At 45.7% G+C, this 25,629-nt stretch overlaps 1 protein-coding gene across 1 annotated transcript in view; it reads left to right on the plus strand.

The window, feature by feature from the left end:
* The first annotated feature begins 1,162 nt into the window (after positions 1 to 1,162).
* kcnd2 (potassium voltage-gated channel subfamily D member 2) overlaps positions 1,163 to 25,629 on the plus strand; it is a 28,764-nt gene continuing 4,297 nt past the window's right edge. The window contains exons 1-2 of the mRNA XM_023350322.1: positions 1,163 to 2,357; positions 25,403 to 25,565. Coding sequence (XP_023206090.1) covers positions 1,249 to 2,357; positions 25,403 to 25,565 — 1,272 coding nt within the window. The 5' untranslated portion in view covers positions 1,163 to 1,248. The remainder of the gene's footprint in view (positions 2,358 to 25,402; positions 25,566 to 25,629) is intronic.

Consider the following 25,629-nt stretch of genomic DNA (forward strand, 5'->3'; position numbering starts at 1 on the left):
CCTTGACTTCATGCTTTGTTTTGAGTATATTGCATTGTGTTTCTGTGTTTGTAATGATGTAAAGCACTTTGAAATGTCTTGCTGCTGAAATGTGCTATACAAATAAAATTTGATTGATTGAATAAAACCTGCTTACCCTGTCTGATACTGTTTTATTCTTACAAACGTCTCTGTATTTAAAATATTTTAAAAAGGTAGGACATTCTGATACTCAGGCTGCACTGTGGTGCAGTGGGCAGCACTGTTGCCTTGCAGGGCTGGTTACCATGGCAACAGCATCTAGGAACTGTCAGGAGGAGCCGTCCATCAGCTGGACGCTGCAGTGAAGCTGTCAGAGGGTCAGAACCAGGACCAGAACCGAGACCCGGACCAGAGCTGAAGCAGCTGCAGGAGGGATCAGGTAGCATCCATGAGGTGATGATGGACATCCCAGCTGTTTCTTAAGGGAAAAGCTTCACATCTTCTACTGGTGGGACTGCAGGAACTGGGCCATCAGACTGGTTTCCTTCACTAGAGGGAAACGAAGCAGCCGGTTCGCCCCTCTGTCTGCGGACCTCATGTTGAGAACCGCTGCCGTCTCTGAAACATTTCAGTAGAAACTGAGAAGCGCGCACGGAGCCTACCAGAGTCACAGATCCAGGGACCAATCATTAAACTAATCACCTCAGCACGTCACAGGTTTCTCCCGGCCCGTGACGCGGGCTGCGTGGCGGGCTCCCCCTCCCCCGATTAGCGGGGACTCTCTGGCTCCGCCCACCGAGTTGGGGACTCGAGGGGGGAGGAGGGGGTGAGTTTCCGCCTCTCCTCTCCAACAGCACCTGTGTGACCGCAGATCGAGCCGCTGCGGTTTCTTCTCCTCCAGCCGAACCTCCAGTTTATCTGCATAGGTTCGGTTCTGTTCGGACTTTCTCCTCTCCCCGCTGCGTAGCCGGACCGGGAGGCTGCAACTTCTCCTAACAACTGGAAGACTTGTTGCAGGAAGACCTTCCGGTCCGGTCCGGTCCGGTCCGGTACGGGTTGGACCTGCTGCTTCCCTCTGAAGCTTTTCGCCTCTGAACAGCCAGAGAATGAGCGGCTGATCTCTGGAGCGCCGCTTTCAACTTTACGCGCTTTGCGCACCGACTTTGTGCGTAAAGCTCCGCGCTCCGGCTGACCCGGAGCTCCGAACTCCGCTCGCTGGTTCCTGGATGTCCGCTTGTTGCCCTGCGACTGTCTGAACCTCTGTCTAATCCGGAGCTCCGGGCCAGCATGGCTGCGGGAGTCGCAGCCTGGATGCCGTTCGCCCGCGCCGCGGCCGTCGGCTGGATGCCGGTGGCCAGCGCGCCCATGCCGGCGCCTCCGCGGGAGAAGCAGCGCGGCCGGGAAGGGCTGATCGTGCTGAACGTCAGTGGCACAAAGTTCCAGACGTGGCGGGACACGCTGGAGCGCTATCCGGACACCCTGCTGGGCAGCTCGGAGCGGGACTTCTTCTTCCACGAGGAGAGCAACGAGTTCTTCTTCGACCGCGACCCGGACATCTTCCGCCACATCCTGAACTTCTACCGCACCGGAAAGCTGCACTTCCCGCGGCAGGAGTGCATCTCCGCCTATGACGAGGAGCTGACCTTCTTCGGCATCGTCCCGGAGATCATCGGAGACTGCTGCTACGAGGACTACAAGGACCGGCGGCGGGAGAACCAGGAGCGCATCCAGGACGACGAGGAGAGCGAGCAGAGCAGCGACCTGATGCCCGCGGATGCCAGCCTCCGGGAGACCATGTGGCGCGCCTTCGAGAACCCGCACACCTCCACCATGGCGCTTGTCTTCTACTACGTCACCGGCTTCTTCATCGCCGTGTCGGTCATGGCCAATGTGGCGGAGACGGTGCCGTGCGGCGCCGCGCCGAACCGCGTCAAGGTGCTGTCCTGCGGTGAGCTCTACGCGCTGGCCTTCTTCTGCCTGGACACGGCGTGCGTCATGATCTTCACGGTGGAATACCTGCTGCGCCTCCTGGCGGCGCCCAGCCGCTACAGGTTCGTCAAGAGCGTGATGAGCGTCATCGACGTGGTGGCCATCATGCCCTACTACATCGGTCTGGTCATGACGGACAACGAGGACGTGAGCGGCGCCTTCGTCACCCTGCGGGTCTTCCGCGTCTTTCGGATCTTCAAGTTCTCGCGGCACTCTGCGGGACTTCGCATCCTGGGCTACACGCTGAAGAGCTGCGCGTCGGAATTGGGCTTCCTGCTCTTCTCGCTCACCATGGCCATCATCATCTTCGCCACCGTCATGTTCTACGCTGAGAAGGGTTCCGGCAGCAAGTTCACCAGCATCCCGGCAGCCTTCTGGTACACCATAGTTACCATGACAACGCTGGGGTGAGTGACGCCGCCTATTTTTTTGTGGTCCCAAAGTGGGCGGGGCTAATTTTCAGGACGGATGTGCAGCTAATGTTTCCGGAGGTTCAGGAGAAGTTCTGCCAAGAGGCAGAACTGAGCCGAACCCAGAGGTTCTTCTGTCCACCAGAACCGGCCCAGTGGGTTAGCAGCGGATCGTCTACTGGTTTAAAGTTGGTTTCTTACTGGTTTCCATTTAGTATCTTACTGGTTTCCAGTTGGTATCTTAATGGTTTCATCTTAGTGGTTTCCAGTCTCCAGGGTCTACTCCATGCTGGGCTGGACTTTAGAGAAGTCTTAAAGTGACAGCGTCCTGGTTTTGGGGTCTTTGTCAACGTTGCTCTGCTTCTGGTGACTTTAACATTTGGACCGGGACATGTTGGACCTGCATGTAACTATGAACATGCAGGTCCATGTTTCTTACTGGGTTTCTGTCAGAACCATTAAAAGTTCTGAGAACGCAGCAGCTCTTTGGTCTGGGTCAGGAGGTTCTGATGCTCCTCCCAGATCCAGTCTAGTTTGTCAACAGAACCAGAACTTTAGCTCCGAGCCAAAAATTTGGACCCGCAGGGTCAGAGGTCATGTGAGTCAGACCTCTGACTCGCATGAACCAGAACCAGAAGTCCTGACCTAAGGTCCGGGTTCTGAGGCTCCAACTCATCTTCCTCTCAGACTCCAGGAAGGAAGAGGAAGAAGAGCAGGAAATAAATGCTGCTTCACACACTCTGTAACACACACACTGTAACACACACTCTGTAACACACACTGTAACACACACTCTGTAACACACTCACTGTAACACACACACTGTAACACACACACTGTAACACACACACTGTAACACACTCACTGTAACACACACACTGTAACACACACTCACTGTAACACACACACTGTAACACACACTCACACAAACACACACACTGTAACACACACACTGTAACACACTCACTGTAACACACACACTGTAACACACACTCACTGTAACACACACACTGTAACACACACACTGTAACACACACTCTGTAACACACACTCTGTAACACACACACTGTAACACACACTCTGTAACACACACTCACACAAACACACTCACTGTAACACACACACTGTAACACACACTCTGTAACACACACACTGTAACACACACACTGTAACACACACACACACACAAACACACTCACTGTAACACACACACTGTAACACACACTCTGTAACACACACACTGTAACACACACTCTGTAACACACACTGTAACACACACTCACACAAACACACTCACTGTAACACACACACTGTAACACACACTCTGTAACACACACTGTAACACACACTCACACAAACACACTCACTGTAACACACACACTGTAACACACACTCTGTAACACACACTCTGTAACACACACTCTGTAACACACACACTGTAACACACACTCTGTAACACACACTCACACAAACACACTCACTGTAACACACACACTGTAACACACACTCTGTAACACACACACTGTAACACACACACTGTAACACACACACACACACAAACACACTCACTGTAACACACACACTGTAACACACACTCTGTAACACACACACTGTAACACACACTCTGTAACACACACTGTAACACACACACTGTAACACACACACACACAAACACACTCACTGTAACACACACACTGTAATACACACTCTGTAACACACACTCTGTAACACACACACTGTAACACACACTCTGTAACACACACACTGTAACACACACACACACAAACACACTCACTGTAACACACACACTGTAACACACACTCTGTAACACACACACTGTAACACACACTCTGTAACACACACACTGTAACACACACACTGTAACACAAACACACACAAACACACTCACTGTAACACACACACTGTAATACACACTCTGTAACACACACTCTGTAACACACATACTGTAACACACACACTGTAACACACACTCTGTAACACACACACTGTAACACACACACTGTAACACACACTCTAACACACACTGTAACACACACTGTAACACACACTCTGTAACACACATACTGTAACACACACACTGTAACACACACTCTGTAACACACACACTGTAACACACACACTGTAACACACACACTGTAACACACACACTGTAACACACACACTGTAACACACACTCTCCATCATGCAGCTGCAGCTCGTGGATCTTTGTGTTTTCATCAGTGAAATGAGCAGGTGATGCTGAGACAGGTGAGCAGTTTTGACACCTGGTTGGTGGGCGTGTCCCAGTGGGTGTGTCCCAGTGAGCGTGTCCCAGTGGGTGTGTCCCAGTGAGCGTGTCCCAGTGGGTGTGTCCCAGTGGGTGTGTCCCAGTGGGTGTGTCCCAGTGAGCGTGTCCCAGTGGGCAGTAGAAAGTACAGATGCTACGTTTCTAGAAATCGTTGCGTTACATGTTAAATCCAAGTCGCATTGCACTTTTTTGACTCGATTCAGCCTAACCCTTTGATTGAGCCTGTTTGGACCTGGGCGGTCCGGTTTTCCATCAGTGTCAAGTTTGTAATAAAGGTCTGATTGGTGGTAAAGACCTGCAGCTGGTCTGAAACAAGAACATTCCCAAAGTTCGCCCTTCGGTCGTCTTCAGCCGCTCCGTTACATCTCTGCTTCTGACCGGAGGACGTCAGCAGTCCGGTTCTCAGGTTCTGCACCCGAGCTGCGCAAAGTCTCGGTTCTGCTCACATCCGGCAGCAGAAGAAGGAAAGGAGCTGCTTATTTAACCAAAAATTATCATGAAGCTGCAGCAGAACCATCAGAACCAATACCAGACCGGTTCTGAAAGCCTCCTCTGGATCACCTGGACTGGTCCCTGGACCAGAGGCCTGTCTCCAGCTGAGGTTTGGACCCGGTTCTGATGGAGATATCCAGCCCACCAGGTTCTGGTGTCCCAGATGACGTCTCGTCTCCCTGTCTGGACCCTGTAGGAGAGAACCACACGCCGCAGCTCCCGGTTCTGGGTTTCGGTGTGTGATCGGAAACGGATGGGCTGTCTGGATGTTCCTGAACTGTTGAGCTGGACCGGCCCGATATTCATTCAGCCCAGGTTTATGTACCGCTGAGCCTGACCCAGTACAACTCCGACCAGAACCAGCAGATCAAATATTTTCAGGTGGAGGGTTAAGGTTGAAATGTTTAATGGAATTCATTCAGAATCTGTTATTAAATAATTACATTTTAATTGAAATGTAATGTAAATGTTGCTGAACAAAATCAGCAACATTTTCAATTCAAAACCCTTTTGCTGCCAATTTACATCTAAGCTGAACAGCAAAGATATTTATAGATAATCAGATATTTATAGATTATAATCAGATATTTATAGATTATAATCAGATATTTATAGATAATCCGATATTTATAGATTATAATCAGATATTTATAGATTATAATCAGATATTTATAGATAATCCGATATTTATAGATAATCAGATATTTATAGATTATAATCAGATATTTATAGATTATAATCAGATATTTACAGATAATCAGATATTTATAGGTTATAATCAGATTAATCGTCAAGTTCTTTAACCATCAGATTGAAGCAAAGTTTATCTTTCCAGAGTTTTCCTGAACATTCATGCTGCTTCTTTAGATGTGTGTATTGTGGACCCTGACACTAGCATTAGCTGCTACATGTTAACATTAAGATGCTATTTTAGGCTAGCATAGCTCCGCTGATAAGCTAACTGCTTTTAGCGCAACTTGACCTCAACAATAATCTTTTCCAGCGTCCAATCAGATCATTTAGAAGCAGAAATTAAAGCTGTTTCCTTCGCCGCTGGTAGCAGATGGAGTTTGCACGTCAGATTTACGGCATACTGGAAACAAAATACAAAGGTTCCAGTTCAGGAATTTCATGTTTAAAAAAAACGCAACTGATTGCACTGAAATTTTTGTAATTGATGAATAAAAATGAAAGTACTAATTTAAACTGCTGCAATCTGATTCCTCCCAGAACCAGCAGCAGTTCTGGTTCTGATGGACCACCAGGGAATCTTTGGGCTCCAGAGTCTGGAGCTTTTACAGAAGCAGCCCTCCATCCTGTCCCCAGCTGTTCTCAGATCAGGCCCACCAGTACCGGGTCTGGATCTGAAGACACCCTGACAGCTGGTGAAGTGCCTGTGCCCCGAGGCTGCTGGGTAATGTAGTGATGCAGCAGAGAGAAGTTTTGCCAGTGAGACAGTTGGAGCGCAGCAGCATTAAAACGTCCATCAGCAGCAGCAGCGCTGTGGGAGGACACTTTGACTGTTTGGGGAAATTACATCTCGCTGTCACAGCGGCCATTTGTCTCCCCCTCCGAGCTGAAAGCCTTCCTCCCGTCTCCCGCCTGTCAGCTGGACGCAGCCCGGCGGCCGTCACAAATGCTGACGGGCCGCGTTCCGGCTGGCAGCCGCCTCGTTATTCCACTTCACAAAGACTGGTACCGACCCGGCCCAAAATAACCCGAGACAAGCAGACACAGAGGAGGGGGGCTTTCAACAGAAGCTGCCGCTGTTACAGAGACAGAAACTGTGGTGACGGTCTGGAACCAGTCAGTAACTGGTCTGGAACCAGTTAGAAACCAGTATCAACAGCAGAGAGAAACTTTCCTGAAATGGTGAGGAGCTGCAGCTGAACCCAAATGGGCGGTGCCCCCCGCTTGCTGGCGCTCTGGGTGGCTGCCAACATCAGAAACCGAAATTGCAAACGGATCTAAAGCCCCTGGTTCTGTAGGAAGGTCGGGTGGGTCGGGATGAGGAGTTGTGATGGAGGGCGGTTCTGACCGACCCGGTTTCTGTAACCGGTTGACTGAGCTGCGGGTTTCTATGGCAACAGACTCACTCAAATCCCTCAGTGATCCAAGTGCGACCCGGTTCCGGTTTTTGTTCTGAGTAAGTTTGGAGCAGAACGAGACGAGGAAGGTTCTGTGAAGAGGTTCCAGTTCTGCTGATGGTGAACCAGTTCTGACCACCACAGCCTGTGAACTGCAACCGCAGGGGGCGCTGTTGCATTTTAGCTGAGTAAAAATGTTAGCTATGAAACAAATGCAAAAGGAAAATAAAAAAGTAAAATGTGACACTAATATCAATCTTACAGTGAACTGATGTTTTACAGTGAACTCTCTGCTGCTCAGTTTCATTTTTTTTATTAAACAATTGTACAAGATGACATGGCATGTACATACATGAAGAGATCAAGTCTGACAGGCTTAAGGCACATATAATTATAAGACAACAATAAAAAAGTCAAATAAAAATATAAATAAATTTGTCAGACATCAAACAGAGGGATAGCAGAATGATAAAAACAGAAAAAGACAGAGTTTTCAAATCAATTCAGATCATTCTAGGCTGTAATGATCAACAAACTGTATTTCCTGCTTGTTCTTCATCAGTTTTATGGTTCTGAAGTGATTTTTGTCCATTAAAAGGTTTTTAAAGGCTGAAAAGTCAGGATTTTTATTTTCCCTTTTACAGGAGTGGATGAAGAGTTTGGCGAAGATCAGCAGGTTGTTAAGAATGAGGTTCTTCTGGCTCTATGGTTGGGTCCAAATATTAGATCCTCTGTTTTTAAGGGATGATGTAGGGAAAGTTTTGTTGAGATCCAGTCCTGAAAGTTTCTCCAAATTGTTCCAGTTTGTGTAGGACCTGAGTGGTAGATTTGATAAATAAAAACTGCAGGGACTGTAGGCAGGGTTTTAAAAACGAGCAAATAAAAGTTAATAATTTATTAAAAAAGATGAGCCACAAAAAAAATGTAGGGCAGTAATGAGCGGCACACTCAATGGATAAGTCTGTAAAAGGAAGAATGGACTCTTAGCCAGCCCAGGGGGGAGCGGTCCTCTCCGGCGCTCAGTCCCTCCCGTCGCCAGCCGACCGATCCTCCACGGTCACGGGAGAATCTCGGCAGCAACCCGGCTCTCCTGCTCCAACACCCAGTCATCCATTCCTCGACGGCGACCAGTTGGATGAATCTCCACAGCAACCAGTCCACCGGTCCTCCAGTCCTCCACTCCACCAGTCCTCCAGTCCTCCACTCCACCAGTCCTCCAGTCCTCCAGTCCACCAGTCCTCCAGTCCTCCAGTTCACCAGTCCTCCAGTCCTCCAGTTCACCAGTCCTCCAGTCCTCCAGTCCTTCAGTCCACCAGTCCACCAGTCCTCCAGTCCTCCAGTCCTCCAGTCCACCAGTCCACCAGTCCTCCAGTCCTCCAGTCCTCCAGTCCTCCAGTCCTCCAGTCCTCCAGTCCACCAGTCCTCCAGCACGCTGCTTAGCTGATGGAGAACACCTGTGCCGCTGCAGTGGGCGTCTCCGGTATGAGTGGTATCATCACCTCAAAAGCAAAACGAAATCAGCAAAACATGCAACACAACAAACCAAGAATTTAACGCAAACTAAATCTAATCAGAAAAGTAAATAACTTCGAAATATAACAAGCAAATCCAAAACAGCAAAGTAAGAGACTCAAAAAGGAAAAACGAGGCCACAATAATTCCCTGGATGGAAAAACTTTGAGAATTTTAAAATGAACTTCTTTAGCTTTAGGACTTAGAGGAGATTTAAGGTCAGCGGTTCTCCACTTATTAACCTCTGAGTCAGAAAACAAATTTAAAATGGAGTTTTTATTTGGTCGGACAGGAAATATAAAGTTAGTTAGATGCTGACGCATCGGTTTGTTAGGATTACTTTTATCCAAAAGGTTAAATCCAAACAGTTGAAGTAACTGAAGGTTAGCTGATTGAATGTTTATATTTTAACCAGATATTTGACTGCAGAGGGGTCAGAGGTCATTACTGTGTTAAACTGAGTATCTGAGCAGTCCAAATTATACAATAAGCAAAATTCATCATAAGACAACCAATCTCTACTGTCATTAAGAAAATGTCTTCTGGACCAAATACCTTTTTCCATCCAGTGATCCAAACACAGAGATGATTCCTGTGTAACACAGATCTGTTGTTCCAGATGGAGTTTGGTGAGGAGTGAAGTTGTGTGTGTACATTAGTTTCCAACACAACAAAACCTGCTTGTAAAGGCAGATATCTTAACAGGAAGTCTGTTGACACCAAAGTCACATCTAAGAACAAAATCTATGCATCCAATTTTTTTAACAAACCTTTGGTAAGACAAAACCAGAAACTATTTCTATTCATTAGAAAAGATTTCAACCAGTTTACCTTTAAGACCGCATTTAAACACTCAAAGTCAACAGCTTGTAAACCTCCATCTTTAACGTCTTTAACCAGATTTGCTTTCTTTAAGTAGTGGACTCGATTTTTCCCGATGAAATTAAAGTTCAGCTGATTTATAGCTTTAATGTATTTGTTAGGTTTGGTTCAACAGGTTCTCCCAAACAGGCTCAGATCTCTTTGGAGCTTCTATTTAACTGAGATTTGCAATTCTGTATTTTATTCTCTATGTTAACAGTTTCACTGCGTTTAGCATCTTTAGTCATTAAAATTCCCAGATATTTAACTGAGGATTTAATGGGATACTATAAGCTTCCATCAGATCAGAGCCATGAGTCGCCATCAGTTCACATTTCTGCAGGTTAAAGGTCAATCCTGATGCTTTGGAGAAAGTATTAATTAACTCAAGTACTTTAGGGGTTTGGTCTAGACTCTTCAAAAAACTGTGGTGTCATCAGCTAGTTGACTGATTATAATTTGGTCATCTTTTATGATGATCCGTTTTTTATGAAAATACTCGTCACTTCAACGGCCAAGATGAAGAGGATGCCAAGATGCAATATTTCAACAGGGCTGAAATATTGCAGCTCTGTTTCACTGTTAATGGAGAACCGTGGAGACGCACCGTGTGGCAGAGCAGCTGAACTTGTTATAAAAGCTTTTTATTATTCTGCAGAAGTTTGGTCCAAATCCAAACATGTGTAAAACTTTGAAAAGAAAGTGATGTTCCAACATATCAAAGGCTTTGTAGAAATCTAGGAAAAGGATGAAGCCTTTATCCTCAGTCAGGTCACTGTACTGGAGTAAATCCTGCACCAGCCTGATGTTATCATGTATAGATCTTCTGGACATAAAACCTGTCTGTGTTTCAGAAATTACGTCTTTAAGGCCAGTCTTTAATCTATTTGTGTAGATATACGTCAGTAGTTTGTAATCACAGTGTAGAAGGTGGTTGTCTAGAACCTTGTTGTCTCTTCCTGTTTGGGTTTCACGGTGATGACTTCCTGTTTCAGGCTGAGAGGAAGTGAATCATTACATAATTACATAAGATCTCTGTAAAAACCTGGAATATAAATTCTCAGATAATCCCAGAAATGTCTGTATAGATTGGCAGTAAGGCCATCAGAGCCAAGAGATTTATCCAGCTTCAAGCACATGGTGGCGCTGTCTAGTTCTTCCATATTAATATCTTTGTCGCAGTTTTCCTTGAAATCATCAGAGATTTGAGGGACAAAGTCTTTGACTTGGTCTAGCAGAAGGTCGCAGTCTGGGGTTGAAAAAGAAGAGCAATAAAGGTTTTGGTAAAAGTTGCTCATTTCTTTTGCAATTAGAATTTGGTCCGTACCTGATCTGGTTCTGACCCTGTACAGCTGATGAAGAATTGCTCATCTTTTTCCTGAGATGAACTCATGGTCATCCTCCATCCGGGTCAGAGTTTCCCGTTCTGGTTCCGCAGTTTACGGGTCAGAACCAGAACCAGAACCAGAGCATGTAGCTTCAGAAGAAACCCAGCAGATGCGAAACACGACTCTGCTCCAAATTTAGCTTCAGTTTCCATGGCGACCACACCCAGATGCCCCCCATCATCTTCATCATGACCCTGAAGAGGAGCGGTGATGAAGATCAATGAGCTAAAATCAGAATTTATATCCAGAACATTTTGATTGATTATCAATCCGTTAAAACCTTTGGTGGTGATATTTAATGACTAATTAAATATAATAACAGGAGGAATTAAAAATAAACTAGTAGCTTAAGTATAAAATACATTTTAAAAATAAAATAAATCAAAGTCTGCAAACTAAAATGTATAATAAATAATGTATTTAAAGAATGCCTTCAAATATAAACTGAAAAATAAACAGAATCTTATGATTTATTGGGTCTTATAAATAGAAAATTAAAATAAATACAGGTAAAATGTATTTCATTAATACTTTACTACTTTAAAATTTTTCTCCTTTATGAAATGTTTTACATTTTCTAACAGGAAGTGAACCAAAGACTTCAACTGATTCTTTCAAACTAAAAGTAGGAAACATTTTCTCAGAGAAATGAAAGCTGCTAAGTTTCTGTCCTCGCTTTATTCTGAAGTTATGAAATGATTTTTATCGTTTCCAGCTCAGATTTCAGTCCAGCAGTTTGAATCCAGGAAACGTCCAGGGTCACCTGCTAGAAAAGAAAAAACACGGAGGAAGAGGAGGAAGAGGATGGTTTCTGTCCGTTTAATCAAACTGAAGTTCTGGAGAACTTCCAGTCCAAAAACCTTCAGCTGAAGATTCTTCTCCGGTCCGACCTGGTTCTGATGGACTCCCTGCTCAACTTTTCTGGAATTTACTAATTTAATTTATATGGTGGAATCGGGTTGGTGGAACTGGGATGGTTGTCGGTTCCGTTTCCAGGGAGTTTCTGCTCAGTAGCTGAGGCAGCAGACAAAGACCGGGCCAGCAGAACCGGGCCGCCACTAACTGGGTCAGACAGTAAAGAAGTCACGCTCTGCTGAACCGGACTTTTAATTAAAACGTCTCCCGTCCTACTGGAGCGGACGGCTTCCAGATCCGCCCCACTGGGACCAGAACCTGGGCCGGACCGGAACCAGCTGCAGTTATGCTGGGAGGTCATCAGCAGCAGAAGGAACCGGCAGCAAGTTTATTACAACATGATGATGATGATGATGATCACCACGAGTTTATTAAACCCGACGGCGTATTTCTACAATCTGACGGCGTATTTCTATGTCCGGTTTCATCGTTTCGAATTCAGTTGATGAAACGGTTTAATGGTTCTGGTCCTCCTGGTTCCGGTTCTGGCGCTGATCCATCTGGAGGCAGAAACTGGGAGGAAATCTTCCTCATGGGAGGATGAGGATGAGGTGTTTCCAAGGCGACGGCAGCATCCCTCGGGCTTGGCGATTACCCTGCAATGCAATTAGCCCCCCTTCCTTTGCCGGAATTAGAAAGCAAACGCAATAAAGAGTAAAACACGGAGAAGACGACACGGTTCTGGTTCTGGAGATGCTGCAGTCCAGTCCTCAGCAGGTTCTGGTTCCATCTGAACAGAACCACTGAGTGGTGGATGAAGTTCCTGCTGGAATCTGGTAATAATATTAATGTTCCCATGAAGTGTTTCCATTTTCTTGGTATTTTGGCCGTTTCTGCTGATGGTCCATTCTGATGGATTTTGGGTCCAATTGCCCCTAAAAGCTGAAACCGGTCCGCTGCAATCTACCCCGACTCCGCACTTTGAACTGAAGCAGCTTCCCTAAACGTTCCTGGAGGATTGGTGGGAAAATGAGCCGCCGTCTCTGCAGCTGCATTAAAACGTTCCCAAACCGGGTCCAGCAGACGCTCACCGGACCGTTAACTCCCAGAACCGTCGACAAACTCCAACAAACTGAGACAAACTCCTGGTTGTACTGTGAGCCCCGTCTGTGTTTCCGTGAGTCAGATTAGTCACATGTTCAAAGCTAATGTTTTTAGCATAGTGTTAAAATGCAACAGCGCCCTCTATGGCCACAGAACATGGTGTAACACTGCACCTCACCTTAAGGAGGCAGCAAACTTTACCTGCTGTGCTCAGGAGCTGCGCTCTGATTGGCTCATCATGCAAGAGGACAGGGCCGAATTTAGGAGGGTGTGGGCCCCTGGGCTTGAGCCAATGTGTGGTCCCTACTTAATCATGGTTATACAGTTGTGCATAACATGCACACACACACACACACACACACTCTACATATACATATATACACACACATTATCTACCTACAAAATCCTAAAAATCAGCCACCGTTCCCCTTTGCTCCGCCCCCAGGTCAACTCTCCATTTGCACGGTTTACAACAGTAACCCTCTGGTTGCCTACTTAGTGACTTTTTCGCACCAATTGCAATTTTTTTGCCCAATCATCGATCTTTGAAAAAGCTGACCTGCTGATTCTTTTTGTCTGTGTGCAAAATATAGCGAAGCTGCTTGTTTTTTAATTGCAATTTTTCTGTAGAACGTTTGATAACTAATCAATGTGAAGACCATTACTAAAACAAAATAGTTATTAAAGAAGTACTTGGACATCTTGAATATGTCTACATATTCGACAGAACTTTCCTAATGAAGATAAACTGGACGGTATTATCTATTATCCTATAAATATTGTATTTATTTATCCTTCTTCATTTCTATGTTTTTTTCATCTCCTCCCTCTTTCAATTTTTAATCAACTGAATCTGTCTAATTATAAGGTTTATTTCCTTACCAAGCTCATAGTCAGGGTGAGTATTTCCCCTCTGACAGCCAAACCTGGTCAAAATCTTTATTCTGCGGCACTTGGACTATTTTGCCCTTCGCTTGTAGCAGCAGGACATTTCCTCCCGCCGCTGCTAGCTGGAGGCTAAAGCTAGTTCCGCTTTTTTAACTTGCCTTGAGCGCGAGCAAGCAGAGCAGTTTATTACTTTTATGTAACTTTGGCAGTTTTCTTGCTCTTTAAATAGTCACAGAAACCCGTTTCACAGCAACACTGACTTTTAGTATCTTTAAAAACACGACATGCAAAGCAAAACACAGCTGGGAGAACTCAGCCTGTTTAATGTGCCCACCACTTGGCGCTGGCTTTCAGAGCGCGATCTGGAGAGGAGACGTTTCTGATTTTGTGTAACCCTGTTCCGATGCTTTAAAATTAACATCCATATTTTGACAGCTCCCTGCTTCTTGCTCAGTCCGAACACCCGAACACGAAAGCTCCACCGCCTCTGACTCGGCAGGCACCAGATCAGACCCAGATCCAGGTTCTGGTGGACCGTAGAGCCGCTGTTAGCAAGGCTAACGTGTGAGAAGCGGAGAGGGACGGTGGTTCTGTTCCATGTCCAATATGAGGTTTAAAAACCCTGTAGCTTGAATATTTTCTTCATCACCTCTCTGTCGCGCTCCGCTGTCATACTTTCTGTTGTCCGCCATCTTGAGAAATCTCTCCCTGATGCTCCGCCCCAAAGCGTAAGACACGTCAAACATGGACCAATAATAATCAGGCATTCATAATGGACGTTTGCCAGAACAAATCAAACAGTTTTTCAACAACACCGTCAAAATCATCTTGGCTAATGATAAAATTAAGGCATTTTGACCTTATTCATCCACAAAAATACAACGCATCATTCGGGGCCCCCATCCCGCCGGGCCCTGGGCTGGAGCCCCGGTAAGCCCATGCTAAAATCCGGGCTTGAATTCGAGGCACCGTTTGTTGTCAGCCACATGGTTTTTAGCAAGAAAACACAAATATGGAGTGAGGCTTCAGATGTCCCATCACGACTGGAGGGCGAAACCTGAGCGATCATTAATTAGTAATAAAATAAACATCAAGCCTGAAAACATGACACTGGATGTGTGAAATGTTTGTTACATTAATGGTCCTGCTGTTGCGAGAAAAATAATGTTTGGTTTTGATCTATTCTTCAACGATTTTCTGCACAATTTTCCAATTTGCTGTGGCGCACTGCCATAAATTAATAATGCCAACATCTCCATATGTCATTCACTCTTCTGCGTTTTAAAACGGTTGTATTATGCGACAACTTCCAGTGGCCATAGCATTAGCTTTCAACCTTGATGAAAATGGCTCAGTCTTGGCGCGGTTGTTTTTCTTCAGTTCCTACTTGTTCATGTGGGGCAAGAAAACAACAGTATCTGTCCTACCATGCGTTCCCGACGGACCCGGAGCAAAGGAGGCCATCAGAAAAGATGAGGGTCCGAACTTCCGCATGAAGCCAAGCAGCACTTTGTATGCAGCCGCCATTTCTCTCAGGAGGATTTTGTCAGCGGATCCACCACCAGGTACGGTGGCCGACAGGTGCAAATGCGCAGCAAAAGAGAAAACATGCAAACAAAAAAGAAGACACCCCCGAATGAAATGCAGCAAATAAAAAGAGAGACGCAAACACCCCCGAATGAAATGCAGCAAACAAAAAGTGTTGAAAACGGAAGTGCTCCAGACCACTAGGGGGAGTCAAAGAAAATAGTATTCATTTCTATGGGACCAGATGCAAGATTCTTCTTCTTCTTCTTCTTGGTATTTATTGGCGGTTGGCAACAAACTTACAGTAGCATTACCGCCACTTACCAGTATGGAGTGTGGTTCGAGATGGTCTATAAACTTTCACTTTCTACCTTTTCCCTCCATTAACTCCTGATTAAACATACCCCCACACATACACACCTGCTTATATTATCCAACTTGCTTATAACTTTATATACCCCTCTTTGATATTCTTTACACATTCACACCCAACTTGCTCTACTCATATCCTATGAAATAGCTTTGTTTTTTTAAGATACCGAATAATTATTTGAATATGTCTACTCCCGAAATCTCTCCTCAAAAATTCTATTAAATTAAACCTTTCTTTAATACCTACACACTCTCTCAGCATGCATCTTCTCTCTTCTTCATACTTACAACACTCTAAAATAACATGCTCTATTGTTTCAGACTTCTCACAATAATCACACTTTCCAGATGCAAGATTCAGAGAGATACCTTTACTTTCTTTCAAATTTCTTTCTCTGAATCTTGCATCTGGTCCCATAGAAATGAATACTATTTTCTTTGACTCCCCCTAGTGGTCTGGAGCACTTCCGTTTTCAACACTTTTTGTTTGCTGCATTTCATTCGGGGGTGTTTGCGTCTCTCTTTTTATTTGCTGCATTTCATTCGGGGGTGTCTTCTTTTTTGTTTGCATATTTTCTCTTTTGCTGCGCATTTGCACCTGTCGGCCACCGTAACCAGGCGCCTGAAATGTGGATCTGTTCCTTCTTTGTTCACCTGGAATAGTTTCAACCAGTGTTGTATAAAGTACTGAAATCTCAGAGTCAAGTAAAAGTACAAGTACCTCTCCAAAATACGACTTTGGTAAAAGTCGAAGTCACTGACTGAAATGTTACTTGAGTAAAAGTCTTAAAGTATCTGAAACTTCTTGTACTTAAGTATGGAAAGTACTGTAAAAATGGATGTACTCAAGTAATGTAATAAAAAGTACAAGTAAAAAGTAAAACAAAGCAAATGCAGTTTGAATGACATTTTTTATATTTTGGTAAACTTGTCAAATACACTTAAAATAATGTACCCAACCAAGTGCAGGCAAAATTAAACCTGCTAATAGATATACCTGCAGGCATCATTTAGTTAAGAAAATTAGGTGCTTTACCTATAACACAAGGTTAACTTAACCTGCTTTACAACTGAACCAGCTTCTTAGTAAACCCTCCAGGACAGAAAATACAAAGTTTTTGTAAGCCTTAAGTTTTCCCTTCAAGTAAGGTCAGTGCTGAAAATGAGAAAAATAAATAGTACAGAAAATGCGGCCAACATGAAGAAAAAGAACTGTTACGATTACTCTACTTCACAAATCAGTGAACCAGTCAATGCTACAGTCAGTAGGTGGTGCACACAACTGGTCATTATGCAAAAGAAAAAAAGAATTGGGAGGGAAATGCAGCTTATTGGCATCTGTAAACCTGGTTTTGAACTTGCATGCCTTTCCTATATTCGTTAAATTGAGTCTAAATTGCTATCGCTATGGCTTCCGTCCCCCTTGAACAGAGGAGTCTAGGTAGCCTGCTACAGTCAACATTAGGCCTAAGCTAAATACACCACGTATGGAACTGAAACAATGCCAAACAAAGTTCATTTATGGTCAACGTTTCACAATACAGTAGTGTCTAGTGACCAAGCTATAGTTACTGAAACAGGAGGATTATAACCATTTCATAAGAAGTTACCTCGATGTGTTTCTTCAAGTTGGACGGGGAGTTTTTGTAAGATAGAATTTCCATGTGGCTGCTACTGATTGCGAGACTTGCTTTGTGTTTAATGGGAGAAGTGAAACAGGTGTATCCTAATTAAAAGTAAAGAAATCAAGAAATGGCAAAAAATGTGGAATGAAGATAAGAAAGGAAGAAGATTATATGAAGTACAAAAGTCAGTTCAAATTCGAAGCATTAATGAACGAAACAGAAGAGAAGAAATAATAATTAGTAGATTAAGAGTAGGTCATACCTACTTAAATGACATGCTTTATAAAATAGGGAGGAAAAATAATGATAAATGTGAGAGATGTGGAGAGAAAGAAAATGTAGAACACATATTGATGAACTGTAAGTCAAATGAACTCGAAAGGGAAGAATTAAAGAGAATAGTTAGAAATATAGGGCATGAATGGAATCTTAAAGGTATATTAGGAAATGAAGGAAACATAACAGATATTCACAAATTAAGGAAAGCCTTGTTTATTTATCTTAAGAATACAAAATTAAAAAATAGAATTTAATAGATGTGAAGTAATGCTTCTACACACTCATGTACAGTAGGTGGCGGTATGCACCTTAAAGTTGCTTGTGATCCGCCATAATAGAAAAGAAGAAGAAGAAGCAGGTGTATCCTATTGGAGGTGATGAACAAGTCCAGGCAAGCAGGCTACGGACTTTGTTCGGTAGCCTACTTGCTACTTGCTAATCAGTAGGTGGGGTCAAAACACTTTGTTTCTCTCTCTCGCGCTTTTTTGTAACGAGTAACTAAACCACACATTGAAAATGTATCGGAGTAAAAGTACGCAATTAAGTTCGGAAATATAGTGAAGTAAAAGTGAAAGTCATCAAAAATTTTCATACTGCAGGAAAGTATGAAGTACTCCAAAATATACTTAAGTAAAGTAGTGAAGTATTTTTACTTCGTTACTATACAACACTGGTTTCAAGTCCGTTCTTTAGAAATGGCAGCGTGTCTGCTGGCAGAAAGCTAGCCAGACTAAAGCTAGCCAGGCTAAAGCTGGCCAGGCTAAAGCTAGCCAGACTAAAGCTAGCCAGGCTAACGCTGGCCAGACTAAAGCTAGCCAGGCTGAAGCTGGCCAGGCTAAAGCTGGCCAGACTAAAGCTAGCCAGACTAAAGCTAGCCAGACTAAAGCTAGCCAGGCTAAAGCTAGCCAGGCTAACGCTGGCCAGACTAAAGCTAGCCAGGCTAACGCTGGCCAGACTAAAGCTAGCCAGGCTAAAGCTGGCCAGGCTAAAGCTGGCCAGGCTAAAGCTAGCCAGGCTAACGCTGGCCAGGCTAACACTAGCCAGGCTAAAGCCTTCCAGGCTAAAGCTGGCCAGACTAAAGCTGGCCAGACTATAGCTGGCCAGACTAAAGCTAGCCAGACTAAAGCTAGCCAGGCTAACGCTGGCCAGACTAAAGTTGGCCAGACTAAAGCTAGCCAGGCTAAAGCTAGCCAGACTAAAGCTAGCCAGGCTAAAGCTAGCCAGACTAAAGCTAGCCAGGCTAAAGCTGGCCAGGCTAAAGCTGGCCAGGCTAAAGCTAGCCAGACTAAAGCTAGCCAGGCTAAAGCTAGCCAGACTAAAGCTAGCCAGACTAAAGCTAGTGTGGCACCCGAGTGGAGTACCCAATATGGACTAGCAGGGATTGTGAACAGAGTTCCAACAACCAGTAAAAGTTCCAATAATTTATTTTAAAAACAGGAAATCAAAAGAAAGAGGAGGCGCAGGCAGTCCTTGGTAACCAAGTCAAAACGAGTCTATAAAATAGATGCTTAGCTCCAGCCTCTGGTGAACCTCAGCCGCACCCTGGTCCCGACGGCTCCTCCAGCCGGCCACACGCTTCTCAACGGCGACCAGTCGAGTAACCCGCGTCCGCCAACAGCAACCCGACGGATGGCGCTTCCTGGCAACCCGTCCTCTCGTCGCTAGTTCCTGAGCCTGCTCGTGCCGTCCTCCACAAAAAGAACAGCCCAAGTCCGTCCGCCTCTCCTGTCTGGATGTCTCACCATCGATGATTTTATCCCAGTCCCAGTCTGCACGCTGCTTAATCAGAATGCGGAACACCTGTGCTGATGCAGTGGGCGTCTCCGGGTGCGCGTGGCACGTGACCTCAAAAACATGCAACACAACAATAAACACTTCAAAACATAACAACAATCCTAAGCAACAAATATAAAAAACATCACTTGAACTCAAGAGGAAAAACGAGGCCACATTACCACACCAGCCAGACTAAAGCTAGCCAGGCTAAAGCTAGCCAGACTAAAGCTAGCCAGACTAAAGCTAGCCAGGCTAAAGCTGGTCAGACTAAAGCTAGCCGGACTAAAGCTAGCCAGGCTAAAGCTGGCCAGACTAAAGCTAGCCAGGCTAAAGCTAGCCAGACTAAAGCTGGTCAGACTAAAGCTAGCCAGACTAACGCTGGCCAGGCTAACACTAGCCAGGCTAAAGCTGACCAGGCTAAAGCTAGCCAGACTAAAGCTAGCCAGACTAAAGCTAGCCAGGCTAAAGCTAGCCAGACTAAAGCTAGCCACACTAAAGCTAGCCAGGCTAAAGCTGGTCAGACTAAAGCTAGCCGGACTAAAGCTAGCCAGGCTAAAGCTGGCCAGACTAAAGCTAGCCAGGCTAACGCTGGCCAGACTAAAGCTAGCCAGGCTAAAGCTGGCCAGGCTAACGCTGGCCAGACTAAAGCTAGCCAGGCTAAAGCTAGCCAGGCTAACGCTGGCCAGACTAAAGCTAGCCAGGCTAAAGCTGGTCAGACTAAAGCTAGCCGGACTAAAGCTAGCCAGGCTAAAGCTGGCCAGACTAAAGCTAGCCAGGCTAACGCTGGCCAGACTAAAGCTAGCCAGGCTAAAGCTGGCCAGACTAAAGCTGGCCAGACTAAAGCTAGCCAGGCTAAAGCTGGCCAGGCTAAAGCTGGCCAGGCTAAAGCTAGCCAGGCTAACACTAGCCAGGCTAAAGCCTTCCAGGCTAAAGCTGGCCAGACTAAAGCTGGCCAGACTATAGCTGGCCAGACTAAAGCTAGCCAGACTAAAGCTAGCCAGGCTAACGCTGGCCAGACTAAAGTTGGCCAGACTAAAGCTAGCCAGGCTAAAGCTAGCCAGACTAAAGCTAGCCAGGCTAAAGCTGGCCAGACTAAAGCTAGCCAGGCTAAAGCTGGCCAGACTAAAGCTAGCCAGACTAAAGCTAGCCAGGCTAACGCTGGCCAGACTAAAGTTGGCCAGACTAAAGCTAGCCAGGCTAAAGCTGACCAGACTAAAGCTAGCCAGACTAAAGCTAGTGTGGCACCCGAGTGGAGTACCCAATATGGACTAGCAGGGATTGTGAACAGAGTTCCAACAACCAGTAAAAGTTCCAATAATTTATTTTAAAAACAGGAAATCAAAAGAAAGAGGAGGCGCAGGCAGTCCTTGGTAACCAAGTCAAAACGAGTCTATAAAATAGATGCTTAGCTCCAGCCTCTGGTGAACCTCAGCCGCACCCTGGTCCCGACGGCTCCTCCAGCCGGCCACACGCTTCTCAACGGCGACCAGTCGAGTAACCCGCGTCCGCCAACAGCAACCCGACGGATGGCGCTTCCTGGCAACCCGTCCTCTCGTCGCTAGTTCCTGAGCCTGCTCGTGCCGTCCTCCACAAAAAGAACAGCCCAAGTCCGTCCGCCTCTCCTGTCTGGATGTCTCACCATCGATGATTTTATCCCAGTCCCAGTCTGCACGCTGCTTAATCAGAATGCGGAACACCTGTGCTGATGCAGTGGGCGTCTCCGGGTGCGCGTGGCACGTGACCTCAAAAACATGCAACACAACAATAAACACTTCAAAACATAACAACAATCCTAAGCAACAAATATAAAAAACATCACTTGAACTCAAGAGGAAAAACGAGGCCACATTACCACACCAGCCAGACTAAAGCTAGCCAGGCTAAAGCTGGCCAGACTAAAGCTGGTCAGACTAAAGCTAGCCAGGCTAAAGCTGGTCAGACTAAAGCTGGTCAGACTAAAGCTAGCCAGACTAAAGCTAGTCAGACTAAAGCTAGCCAGGCTAAAGCTGGTCAGACTAAAGCTAGCCGGACTAAAGCTAGCCAGGCTAAAGCTGGCCAGGCTAAAGCTGCGGCGGTGGACCACGACAACGTGGCGCATCTGTTGCATCCTAGAAGTATTTTTCATTTATTGAATATATTTTATTTGGCCAATTGTTTTTGTTCAGCCGTGGAAGCATTACAGAATCTGAGCTGCGTGCTACGTCACTGATTGGTTGGGTAGCGGAAGTGTGTCAGTTGTAACGTTGTAGTTCTAAAAAGAAGAAACTTTGTAACGGTTTTCTGACTGTTTCTGAGGAGAACAATTCCTCAAGAAAATACACACAGCGTGGGCAAATAAAGTTTCCGAAATGAAGAAGGACTCCTGTCTGTTTTGTGAGTGCAACACATCCTCCTGCGGGTAAATATCTAACTAACATGGCACAGTACACATTTGTCATGTACGATCATTTGAGTCAAACTTTTACTACAATTGTAAAACCTGATCATAGACATTATACAGCACAAGTGTTTAGTTATAACCATAACCTGTCAAGTCTCCCGTTTCTTTCCAGGAAACCTCCGTATTTTACCTCCCTCTCTCCCGTATTAGTATTTTCCCTAATATCCCGTATTGTTCCCCCCCCCAATAGGATTCAACATCAAAAACACACAAACATACACAAAGAAGAAAATATTCAGTCATTTACATGTTCCTGTTTTTAGGCTTGAGGTTTATTTTGGGATTATCAATATGCTGTGGTAGATTAGCTTCCGCGTGACGTCACGCTGCAATGTGTGGAGAGATCAAGTCAATATGGCTGCCGTCATTCTGTCTGATCAACGAGAACGTCTTGCTGGTCGTATTTTCTGATTTGACTTTGTGGGGTTCCAGCTGCGCCTGACGCAGCTCTGGATCACATGGAGGAGTTGGAGACCAGACTCCAGAAAGTGGATTTGTCTGCCACACTTTTTAGCCGTTTCTGTGCCTCTGACGACCAGTTCCGCTTCTACACCAAATTTCCATCTGAGCGTGTTTTCCGGATGTTCTGGCAGTCCGTTGCATCCTCTGCTTCCTGTCTTGCGTACTGGAGCAGGGCGCAGAAACTGGAAGCGATTGCTGCAGCCGGCCTCTGATGGACGACTTCCTCATCTATTCTTTCAGGGTGGCAGTGGGCATGAAGGAGCAACTTATTGCTGACATGTCAGAGTTGCTACTGTCAGCCGAGTCTATTACTATCAGCTACCTCTATCTAAGCCACGTCTCCCATCAACACGTGGCTCAGTCGTGAGGAGGTGAAAGCCAGTCTGCCTCAGAGATTCCTGAAGTTGACTCCAAATGTCCGCATCATCTTGGGCCGAACACACGTTTCCCTGGAGGCAGCGCCGTCTGAACGGCTCTGTGCCCGCAGACGGCGCTGCGCTCCGAAGGGCCTGCTGGGAGCGGCTGACCTTCATCTCAGCGCTGCGTCTCTCACGGAGACGTCACCACGGTCAGCGGACTCCTTCCTCTCCTGGAGCCGGGCCACCGAGTCGTGGCACACGGAGGCTTCCTGGATCACGTTGGAGCCAAACTCTCTGTTCCACCATGCGGGCATCCTGACCAGTTCAACCAGTTCAGCCAGTCAGACGAGACCCGGGCCAGAGTTAAGAGCTTCCACATCTGGGACGGTGCTGCTGTGTTCTGGCAAATTTCCAAAATGACTAAAACTCCTGAATTGTTTCTTCATGCTTTGGATTTGAACTCAGTTTTTCCAGCTCAACATGAAGAAACCAACTAAATAGAAACATTTTCAGTTGGCAGCATGCAGGTTATTTATGCTGGTCTTGGAAAACGTTCTTTCCTGCAATACTATTTCTCCATAAATTTTCCATATTATAATAATAAAAAAACAGAATTTGTGGCGACAGAACAAAGCAGGCGCTGTGTGAAACTGTGACGGTCTGCTGGGTGAGGTGGCCTGCAGCCTCTCAGCGTTTCTGCCAGTCGTTCTTGTTTTTTAGACAAATTATGCCCAGGAACAAAGAGTCGTCTGCTTTTTCCTTTTCTCTCCCTAAACTTCAGATGCTTTCTCCTCTCGTCGATTGTCTTAATATCTGCCCGTTTACATTCCTAACAGGAACGCGGCACTAAGTGTTATTTTCTCTGATTATCTGCACTAAACCCTCTCGGTGTGATCGCTGTTTCCTGGATGCAACTCAAAGAAATGATTTGTAGATATTTTTTCTCTGAAGTTTCTATTAATTTAGTGAAATTCAGAAGGAGATGTGTTAAAAATGAAAGCCAGGTGGTGGTAGAAAGCTTCCTGTCACGCTGACAGAATGCCAAAGTGATGAAGGTCTATGAAAAGAGACTTTATCATAGAAAATGTTAATAGGCAAGTCAGTAAATGAGCTTCAGTTCCTGTTTTCATTCAGACTATTCCAAGAATCACATGGGAACAAACTACCATCAGCTGTTCGTAGTGTAAACAGACATGTAGTTTAGATGCATGGTGACCCGGTCTAAGGGATGCTGGACCGGAGCCGGGTCGGCAGTTCTGACCTGAGTCTAATAGGTTTGGACCTTTTCTGTCTGAAGTCGACACCAGCTGGTTTCCAGTTTGGTTTGTTTGGGATCTGAACTGGTTTATGTTGGAGGCTCATTACTTCAGAGCTGGTTTTGGTTCTGGTTCTGTTGTTGTAAGGTGGCCCATCTGCCAGCAGAGGAGATGTTCTGGTCTGGTCCGGTCCGTTAATCCGAGGGTCGGATGATGAGTAGTAAACATCTTAATCCGGCCGATCAGCTTAACGCACATTTACCTTCCTTCAGACGCAAAGTTCTGACCCGGAGCAGAACCAGCAGGTCTGGACCAGAACCAGCAGGAAGCTCCTCAGTAAAAGCTTGAAGCTCCGTGAGTCAGACTGACAGGAAACAGAAAACACTCATCTATTATGAACAGCAGGGAGAGTGTGTGTGTCAGTGTGTGTGTGTGTGTGTGTGTGTGTCAGTGTGTGTGTGCGTGTCAGTGTCTGTGTGTGTGTGTCTGTGTGTGTGTCAGTGTCTGTGTGTGTGTGTCTGTGTGTGTGTCAGTGTGTGTGTGTGTCTGTGTGTGTGTGTCAGTGTGTGTCCTGTCAGCTCCTCCTGCTGTAGCCGTTTGTTCGCAGAGACATGAATGATTGAGGAGCAGTGAGGCTTTCTGCAACGCTCAACACCTGCTGCTATTAATGTTTACACACTGACACACACACACACTGTCATATTTCCATCTCAGGAACTGGTTCTGGTTCCGTGGGTCAGTTTCCTGTAGAACTGAACCAGAATCTTTCTGATAGTAGAGCAGATAGATGTTGAGCTCTGTATGTAGATTAGGTTTCTAGACTGCTTCTTTAAACTGGCAGTTCTGTGGACCGGAACCGGGTCGTGTAGTAAACCCAGTCTGAAATAGAATTAAGCTAAATAGAAAGCTGATGTTAGTTTTTTTCTGATAAATCTCTGCAGCTCAAATTAATTGTTTTGTTTTTTATTCATATTAGTTTCTGCTAGTTTTATAATTATTTAGTTTTCTGTTTTTTGGTTTCTCTGCCTTTAATCATCTCAGGTTATAAATGTGACTGTAGATAAACTTTCAGTAAAACAGGTTAAAGCAGAACCATTAGTGCTGACCTTTGACCTGCTGACCTTTGACCAGCGGAGGGTTCTGGCCCGCTTAGATCCGGCCCAGTTTTCTTGGTTCTGGTGTTTCTGTGATATTTCTCTAGATCCCTGGAGGCGTTTTCCATCTGAGTGAATGAATCTGAGTGGGCAGGTCCCATCTGCCATTTTCCAGGTTATTCTCTGAGTTGACCACCAGAGGGCAGCAGATCCGTCGTGTTGGACCTTTAAATGTCTCAGGTCAGGGTGAACTGGATCAGAGGAAAGAGTCTCAGTTCAGCAGATCTGAGTTACTGGATGTTTTAGTCATCCCCTAAAGCAGAACCAGGTCTGACCCTTGACCTTCTGTCCCCTCAGATATGGCGACATGGTCCCAAAGACCATCATGGGGAAGCTCTTCGGCTCCGTCTGCTCCCTGAGCGGCGTGCTGGTCATCGCCCTGCCCGTCCCCGTCATCGTGTCCAACTTCAGCCGCATCTACCACCAGAGCCAGAGAGCCGAGAAGAGGCGAGCGCAGAAGGTACGGGCCTTCCTCACACCTGCAGAGTCTTCCTCATCCTGAGACGGTTGATGATGCGAGGAGC

This window comes from Xiphophorus maculatus, chromosome 17, assembly GCF_002775205.1.
Source record: "Xiphophorus maculatus strain JP 163 A chromosome 17, X_maculatus-5.0-male, whole genome shotgun sequence".
NCBI classification, from domain to species: Eukaryota; Metazoa; Chordata; class Actinopteri; order Cyprinodontiformes; family Poeciliidae; genus Xiphophorus; species Xiphophorus maculatus.